The sequence below is a fragment of the Electrona antarctica genome (assembly GCF_951216825.1).
Source record: "Electrona antarctica genome assembly, chromosome: 5".
NCBI lineage: Eukaryota > Metazoa > Chordata > Actinopteri > Myctophiformes > Myctophidae > Electrona > Electrona antarctica.
In genome coordinates this window covers 54,458,646-54,468,663 of record NC_136810.1, presented here as the reverse complement: position 1 = coordinate 54,468,663, position 10,018 = coordinate 54,458,646, and the positions used below count along the sequence as shown (strand labels likewise).

Here is a 10,018-nt window from a genome sequence, read left to right as displayed (position 1 = left end):
ACATACTACACACTTATGGAACAACATGATATAGTACATAATTCAATTAAATCTTTATTACAGACTCACCTCACGGTCCATATCACATACAAAGAAACATAAGACACAGTAAATAATTTAAAACAAATGAAAAATAGAACAATTAAAAAATATACTACACATGCACATATACATGTACACATACATACAGTACATATATACATACATACATATACAGTACATATATGCTCACAGCCTGTAGAGGCAGTTTCGCCAATGTCTCCAAATCATGGAAAAGAACCGATTTAGAACTCTTCACAGGGTTGGTTAACATGCTGATGACACAGTTGTCAGACTGTACATTACCGGTACGTTTCTTAGAAGGGCTTGACAGGTAGGCACCCCCAAGTTCACCAACAGCTGACTGGCGCTGTGCCATCTTGGTGCCCTCACTAGTAACCGTAATGCATCATTGTATGCAACCTTAACCCATTTTGGGCGGGAACCCCTTTTGGTATTAGCATTATGTTATGCTTTCGCTATTGAAAAGTGGTGCAAGGTCTTATATAGTCTGATCAGCTATGTCAGTGACGTCACACACTAACCATAGCAACCATGCTCACCTGTGCACGGACACGTATAGGTACAGGTACACAAACATACAGACAAAGCTGGTTGTTGGAGGGGTTTGCACCACTCCGAGCTTGTAGGTCTGCTATTTTTGAAAAATCGAAGAACGACTGACATAGAAAACTGTCAGGATGTAGAAGACATTTTTAGAATCTGATCTCAGGTCAAAATGGGTTAAGTTTATATGCTACTCACTTTGTAGTTACTCCACAGGTGAGCGACAGGTGAGCACAACGGTGTACGGTTACATAATATATACCGGTAGTAAACATTTCAGAATTCCATTTTGGGGTTTTCAAGTCAAGTAAAAACACTGCCTGCAAGCTGGTAATTGACTGTCAGGTTTGTTTAACTGCGCTGGCTTTACATATCTTAAATGTACTTGGCAGTTTGTTCGCTCCTAAGGCGTCACGTCACTTCATGTGTTGGTCATTGAGTTGGAGAAGCATGACAGGGTTGTCACAAACATGTTTCTCTCTTCAGTCGCTTTCACAGATGATTGATTGATTGATTGATTGATTGATTGATTGATTGATTGATTGATTATTATGACTGATTGATTATTATGACAGGAATGAAGGAAAACCTGTTGATTTGTTTCCACTCCCATATTTTCATTTGAAAATATATAATATTTGAAAGCTTCAAAAATCCTCCTATGCCCTCCTATGCCCAGCTTTCCGGGTTTGTGTGAACACAAATGTGCTTGTGATTGGCTGATCACCCCATAGCGATGATTTGATTGGCTGAGCAAAAGTACATATTGAAGATAAAAGTGAGGGCAGAAAGCCAAAAGTGATTGGCCGGAATTACATTTTTGATGATTTGATTGGTTGAGCACGGAATGTGATGTATGATGATGATAAGAGCGCCCCTCACTTCACACGGGTGTGCGTTTTATCCATAGTCGTTACGTACTTTGCTCAGCCAATCAAATCATCGCTACGGGGTGTTTAGCCAATCAAATCATCGCTATAATGGGGTACACAAAAACAGACAAAGCTGGGCACAGGCGCCCCTCAAAAAAGTATTTATCAAATTTGAAGACGTCTATTCAAAAGGGATGCTCATTGGTCAAGAGGAGGAGGGATGCGAAAAGCATAGAGGCTTCTGGTTGGTTTGGGCATTAGTTCCCAAGATTAGTGTGTTTGTGTAGGGCGGAGCAAAGGTGTGGTTCTCCCGTTGCTCCGCCTCCTGAACATCTGTTTGTACCAACTCCATATATTGATGCAACATTTTGGATGCCAAGCAGTTTTGGCAGCAAATTTAGATTTTAGTCATATAGTCATAGTCTCTTGAATGGTTTTCATTTAGTTTTAGTTACATTTTAGTCACCTGGAATGTCTTAGTGTTAGTCTAGTTTTAGTTGACTAAATATCATAGTCGACTAAATCTACAGTTGATTTAGTCGGCTAAAATGTGTTTTGGCGGGCCTTGATGCCATTGTAATGACTGTTTTTACACTTACTGAAAATAGCCGATCTACAAGCTCACAACGCGTCGCAGCGATACGCATTGTGAGCTTGTAGATCGGCTATTTTCAGCATGCAAGTGTAAAATGACTTACTGGATCTCTTGCACACTATTCCCTTCCTAATATTTTAGTCTAGTTTTTATTTGTTGACAAAATTGTCAATATATTTAATCTTAGTTTTAGTCATCATAGCTTAGTTTTCATTTAGTTTCCATTTAGTTTTCGTCAGTGGAAAAATGTAGTCGACGAACATTTTTCGTCTTAGTTTTAGTCGACGAAAACAACACTGATGCCAAGCCTGTGGAAGTTCACTAATTTGTATCTTTCATTCATTTCATTCCAGATGTACCCTCGTAACTCCAAAAGACACATGGCACCCTCAGCAGTCAAGATGAGCGAGTGGGCATATAGGAACCAAAGGAAAGGAGATTTCTATGTGTGCACGTCGTCACGCTGCCGGGAGACAAGCGAGCTACACTCCTGAGGAATTACAGTGTTTTTTTTTATGGGAAATATACTACAGGAACAGTTTGTCACTGAGTAGCGTATCGTAGGAAGACAGAGGAAGACATGGCCATGAACAACTCTTTCCGTAACTCTTTACGCGGGTCCATGAAACATGGCCGCACGACGGAGGCCAATCACGAGAGTGAGTTCAGCTGCTCACTCAAGGAACTCCGTTCCCTCATGGAGCTCAGAGGACTCGAAGGACAAGCGAAAATCGAGGAATGTTACGGAGATGTCAACGGACTGTGTTCTAGGCTGAGAACATCACCTATTGATGGTAAATATGTCTTATTTAAATGTGAAGTGCAAAATGTGGCCATTTGTTGATTACCTTTTTTTATTATCCCAATAAGACGTGGAACGCATCGGTGTCACCTTAGCTTTTAGCGTGGCACAGAGTGCCGCACTACGAGCTTGTAGATCTGCTATTTCTGAAAACTCGTGAAAACGTGTACATATCTTGAATTGAATACATAGGCTTACAGTATATATTCTTTCACAGCAAACGTTTTGTCACTAATATCTTTGGTTCTGGGGGGTACCTGGAACAACATTATTTTCAGATGGGGGTCGGCAGCCAATTACATATACATTTTGGGGTCCTTGACATGAAATATTTTGAGATATAGAAACAGGTTTTTCTGAAAACTCATGATTTAGAAGACTTTGTAGAATCTGGTCTCAGGTCTTAATGGGTTAACCGAGTGTTAAATAAATACTAAGCATTTGATTAGGGTTGTCCCAATCCGATCACGTGATCGGAAATCAGGGCCGATCACGTCATTTTCAAATGATCCGAATCGGATCGGGAGCAAAAAAGCGTGATCGGGACATCGCTAGTATCAATATTATATGATATCCATGACTAGTGGATATTGTCTGTGATTTTGGATATTGTGATATACAGTATATACATGGCATAATGGCAGTGGAAGTGTAAAATATCGGATCGGGAAAAATCAGCAGATACTCGAAATCAAATTATTGGAATCTGATCGGGAGCAGATCAAACGTGATCGGGACATCCCTACATTTTATACTTAGGTGCTTCCCTCTTGTCAAGAAAAGGTGTGTGGCAGTGGTGTATCTACAATATGGCGAGGGCAGGCGTCCGCCTGTCCAAATCCATACAATGAGAAAAAAGAGATGACAAAAACAAGACCTGAGTGAGAACTATTAGTGGACAGCTGATTGGCCGTTGCGGTAGAGCGCGACCCTCAATCACCCATTGGAATGTAAATGTATGCCTTTCAGCCTTTGTATCCCACTCGTCTGGCAGGTATATCTCTTTGAAAACCTTTAGTGCTATGATTGTGCGCGGGGAGACGACAATTAACACATCTTGCCTGCCCAAAATGTAATTCCTGGAAACGCCACTGGTGTGTGGCACCGTGACCTCTCATGGGAGATGCTGTAGTTCAGTGGTTAGCACTGTTGCCTCACAGCAAAAAGATCCTGCATGGGCTTGAACCCATCTGGGGCATTTCTGTGTGAAGCTCAGTTTACCTGTTCTACCAGTGTTAATGTAGCTTTACTCGGCTAGTTTTCTCCCACACCAAAAATAGCGGTGCTCCGATCGATTGGCCAACGATCAGTGATCAGCCGATTTTCACTCCAAATGACTCGATCGGTGAGTCAATCAGATATATAAAGTATAATATCGTTGTGACAGGCCTAAACATTGTCCCCTTCCTCCCCACGCACACAGGTCGGAACAGTTTTGACGTAGGTTTTGACATGTCATAAGCGTACGCACAAGATCGGTATTGGTATCGACCGATCGTGAGAAAAACAATCGGTGATCAGGATCAGTCCCAAAAAAAAAACCCTGATCACCACTAAGCAAAAAAACTTGCATGTTAGGGACAGCGGTCTCTGGTTGCAGCTCAGTCGCTCGCTGCCCATACTGCTCCTAATAGTTAGGACGGGTTACTGATTGATTGATTGATTGATTGTTTGATTGATTGATATATTTATTAACAGTTTGCAGATTTACAGTACATTTCAAGCACAACTCAATACAAAGACTGTTAACTGTGAGTGGACGACCCAATTAAGCATTACACTTGTTTACAAGAGGGTCCTTGTTCAATTCATCAAAACATTTAGAGACGTACAAATAGACACTTCTATATAGTCAAAGAACAGAACAGGAATTCATCATAAAGGAGGTAAAAAGGGAAAAGAAACATATACAGTATATACGTGTATATATACGTATATATACAGTGAGGGGAAAAAGGGGTGGGGGGGGATTCCGATTTTTACGGGGGCCAGTTTCGAATTGCAGTCGTCCGTAGGTGCCCTTTGAGAGCGGTTTTGAATGACTCAAGGGATTTGCATGTCTTAATGACTGTTGGTAGGGCGTGCCCATGCAGTGGACCCATTTTGAGTACAATATACGCAAAATGTATGAAACAAATAAACATAAAGGATTTGGGTCAGCTCCGCAGGGGAGTCGAAAAGTAGAAAGAAAGAAATTTCACACATCAACTCTATTGATGTTCAGAATCCCACAAGCTCAGAAAACAAGCAGTGACATGATAAGTAGTGACACACAGAACAGGGACAAGTGGGACGTTTCAGGGCACGGGCATGTACAACTCTGCCTATGGGTTCTATTGCCAAATGTATTTATGCATAGGCCTACTATTAATAGAATATGTCGCGTATAGTTAGGAGCATATACATCTGAACAATCAGATCATTTGGTATTGGAAGAACCGAGTGCAAGGTGACCTAAAGGCAGGGATGTCATTTTGTACACAGTTTCACACAGTACTGTATATGACCTGCCTGAGGAGTCAAGTGTCCCTGAGATGTGTACTGTATGTCCATCATATAGCCTGAAAGAGATCTATGGGCATAGAAGGGGCGGACCAACTTCCTATAGGACTTCCTATTGGTTCACCAACCCACTGTTTCCCAAACAGTGGGTCGGTGACCTTGTTGTGGGTCACGGACCAATTTCTATGGGTCACGACTTGAGTAAAATTCCCATTTTCTTTTACCTGGAAAAAATATAAATATTTCAAAAGATTATTTTTTAATATATATCATTATTAATTTTTAAAGAATTGTATACATTTTAAAACAAACAAATCTAAGAAATTCCATGAATAAAAAATAATTAACAATAATTAAGAAGTAGTGGAAAATAGCCGAACTACAAGCCCACAACGTGGCGTGAAGCGACCCGTTGTGAACTTGTAGATCTAATCTCTCTTTTGGGGCTAAAACGGCAATAGATAGGACCAACCTGGTGGTGCCTGCTGCTTGGGCGTTGTCGGGGAGGTGGTGCAGGGAGACCTGAACAGAGAGCATTAGTGAGACAAGGAAGGAGGAGGCGTCCTCTTAAAGCAGTGGTTCCCAAACTTTTTCATGTCAAGGACCCCCAAATTGGCACTCATTAGCCTGCGGACCCCCCCATTTAAAAATATATGCCAAGGGCCCATATAAGAGAAGATTTTCATGGTTCTAGCAGTGATTTTCAAACATTTTCATTTTGAGGACCCCCTGTTTGCCCTGAATTAGGCTACGGTCCCCCATTTCTATCTCTGGGACCCCAATGTATCTAACTATAAATGCGCCACGTCTCTGTCTGCGTGCGTGCGTGCGTGCGTGTGCGCGTGCACGCGTGTGTGTGTGTGTACACGGTTGTAATGCACGTAACTCGAGAACCGGTTGCCCCACCGACTTCAAATTCGACACACATGTTCCACACCCCCGCAGGGAGTGCAGTGCCCAGCCTCGAGTCGGTGGCATACACCGTTGTCCAGAAACACCACAAAAGGCTCTGGTCAGGCTCTGCCAGTGGGCCTAATGAGGCCAACTCCTCTCACCTGTGCAATTTCCAGCCTCTGCCTCAGCCAATTGATTGCCGTGGCAACCCCACACCTGCCAATTGATTACTTAACCAGTCAACTTTTCACATTCCGTTTGCACACTTCAGACACAGGCAGACAGATACAGAGATCTCCATGTGAGACACAGACAGACAGTTAAAATGGGTGCTAGTATTGCATACTACAGAGATCTCCTTATACAGTATGGGCACTAAAGGGACACAGACAGATAGTTAAAACGGGTGCTATGACAATTATTATTATTATTATTAGGTTCCCAAGTTGCATCGTTCCCAAGTACTGTAGGCCGGTGACCGACGGGCACGTACAGGTCTAGTATTGTAAAATCAAAGTTAATTTAACTCAGAGAGTGTAACGGTAACGGGTCCATTTGGTTCCATTTGTACACTCTCTGAGTTACAGAGTACAGACCCTCAAGGGTCCATTTGGTTCCTAACTATCATTTAGCTGGGGACCCCCTGGAACTCCCTCAAGGACCCCTAGGGGTCCCCGGACCCCACTTTGGGAACCACTGTCTTAAAGGGACTCCGCCAATCAGCAACAACTGATCTGATTGGAGCAGGGCCAATAATGAGGTTGATTGATTGGTTGAAAATTGTATTCACAGTTTGTGGAATGGGCACAGTTCAAACGAAAGTACAGGTCAAGACAAAAACTGCTGCGAGGATGAAACCATAAAAAGCACTGAGACTTGTTTACATCAGGGTCCTCCATTTTCAATTCATCAGAACATTTAAAGACAATATATAATATACAATATACACTTCTATGAAAAAAATGGAAATCATATACAGTTAATAAAAAAGGGAAAACATGTGGGCCTATGGAAAAAAAGGGGGGGGACTTTTTGTTTGTTTGTATAGGTACAGTACAGTTTTGAAGGAGTCTAGGGATTCATGTTTCTTAATGGCTGTTGCTAGGGCGTTCAACATTTTAGTGGCATAGGAGCGGAATGAATTTAACCCCTTGTTTGAGCCAGGTGATTGAGTTGATAGTTGATATGAGGAATGTAATGAATGACAGGTTTCCAGCTCTCAGTCGATACACGAGTATAGGGAGAAGTAACTACTCTTGTCTCGACTGAGACCAGGTTTCAGAAGTACCTCCAACCACTTCAGATATGCAGATACACTAGTTATATTTCATGAACCCATTTAGGCCTGACGTCGAAATAAAATAAAAAAGTCTTCTGAAAGAATATATGTTCAATTTTCAAAGATTTGTGCCGCATTTTCACGATTTTTCAAAAATAGCAGACCTACAAGCTCGTAGCGCGCCACTCGGTGGCACGCTACGAGCTTGTAGATCTGCTATTTTTCAATAGCTAAATTATAACATAATGCTTAAAACACCAAAAGGGGTTCCCGCCCAAAATGGGTACACTACCATACAGATTGGTTAAGACAATTAATGAATTAGGCTACCATGATAATTATAGCTTTGATGTGTTAGCAGCACAGTCCAAATAGAGCCAGATAAGATGTCAATCACTAGTTTGCTAAAGTTACAAACTCACTAAATAGACGTGTTCAAATGTTCTGGCATCTGTTGACTGTAGTAGTGTGGTATTAAAGGCCACCTGGAAATGAAACAAAATGCTATTTGACTCGGGTTCGGGTTATCAACGACAACGAGGGCATAAAATTAATTTGTGGAGATCTTTGCATTTTTAATGCATTTTAAATTGCGTGCTTAGGTGAGTCATTGAGCTATAGGTCGTTCTTGTATGATTGAATGCTATGAATTATTCAATCTTCACAGCACAGTGAAGAGTCTTGTGTCTGAACTTTGTACTTTTATTGATGCACTAAAGAACAGCACTAATTCCTGGTTCATACAGTTTAAGCCATATAAACGGGAACCCCGGGAACCCCTTTTGGTGTTTTAAGCATTATGTTATAATTTAGCTATTGAAAAATAGCTAAATTATAACATTTAGCTTGTCCACTATGCACTTGTAGGTCTGGTATTTTTGAGAAATCGTGAAAATGTGCCTCAAATCTTTGAATATATATTCTTTCAGAGTTTCAGTTTTTAACTCAAATCTTTGCTTCTGGGAGGTCCCTGGAACGACATATTTTCAGATGGGGGTCGGCGGCATATTACATATAATTTTCGGGGTCCTTGACATGAAATATAGCAAAGATTTGAGTTAAAAACGTTCACTCTGAAAGAATATATACGGTATTCAAAGATTTGTGCCACATTTTCAAGATTTTTCAAAACATTTCAACAGCTAAAGTATATAACATAATGCTTAAAACACCAAAAGGGGTTCCCGTCCAGAATGGGTTTAAAAAAACACATAACACAACACAACAGCTCATTTATTGTGTTATATTTGAGAACCCCCATGAAAATGTGTTGCTGCCTGCAACTCAATGATAAGCCTATCCTCTAGTGAAATGTCAAATAAATGTATTGGTTTTACAACAGAGAAAATTGGGTGCTAGCAGCTTGGGTGTGCTAGATTTCAAGATTTGTAGCCTGAGTTTGAAAATAAATCCTTTTGAACCTCGACGTAGAACATATTATTCTACAGGCGGATGTGAATTTGGAACGAATCTGTGTTGATTTCGTCGACTAATACTATGACGAAAAATATTCGTCTACTACCTTTTTTCACTGAGGAAAACGAAATGGAAACTAAGACTAAATATATTAACAATTTCGTCAAAAACAAAACAACTAGACTAAAATGTTAGGAAGGGACTAGTGGACAAGAGATCCAAGTAAAAGACAAAAGTAATTTTAGTGTAAAATAAATCAAGGCCCGCCAAAATACGTTCTAGCGGACTAAATCAACTTTAGATTTAGTTGACTGAAATCTTATGATATTTAGTCGACTAAACCTAGACTAACACAAAAAAATTCCAGGTGACTAAAATGTGACTAAAACTTAATTAAAACTATTCAAGAGACTATGACTAAAACTAAAATCTAAATTTGCGGTCAAAAAACAACACTGGAACGAATGCATGTATGTATGTCCATTTGATGTAATGCTTCTTAAAAAGATGTTTAAAACGTACCCAAAAAAAAACTAAAATCTTTAGTAGTGCTGTAAATTGTTGGATGCAAACCAATTTCGATTTCTAAACACATAATCTCAATTAGGGGCGAGTCACACCTTTACAACAGACTGATGTATGCTTGTTGTATGAGATGTATAGCTGATGCAAGCTCGCAATGCATTTCCAATGGGAGTCACATGGTTTGACACAACATTTGTGTTGTATGGCTTTCGGCTGTGTTTCGACTGCCCCCCACCCCCTCATACAAAACCATGTGACTCCCATTGGAAATGCATTGCGAGCTTGCATCAGCTATACATCTCATACAACAAGCATACATCAATCTGTTGCGAAGGTGTGAGTCAGGCCTTAGTCAATTTATCTTCACTTGAAAAACAAGTCTCTCCAAAACTTCCCCCTGCAGCCTACAGCGGGATAGTGACGCACTCAGTCTTTTGACATTTGCCTATCCATTACTTATTTATCCACCATGCACTCAATAAACACCGTTAGTATTTCCCCTCGCTCTCGTCCTGTTTCTTCCCCAC

General features: G+C 40.7%; 1 protein-coding gene across 1 annotated transcript in view; it reads left to right on the top strand.

Annotated features, from left to right (window-relative positions):
• Positions 1 to 2,653: 2,653 nt before the first annotated feature.
• The window catches only part of LOC306923217 (plasma membrane calcium-transporting ATPase 1-like), a gene marked incomplete at both ends in the record, with an annotated part of 58,170 nt that continues 50,805 nt past the window's right edge, over positions 2,654 to 10,018 (top strand). The window contains one exon of the mRNA XM_079501243.1: positions 2,654 to 2,867. Coding sequence (XP_079357369.1) covers positions 2,654 to 2,867 — 214 coding nt within the window. The remainder of the gene's footprint in view (positions 2,868 to 10,018) is intronic.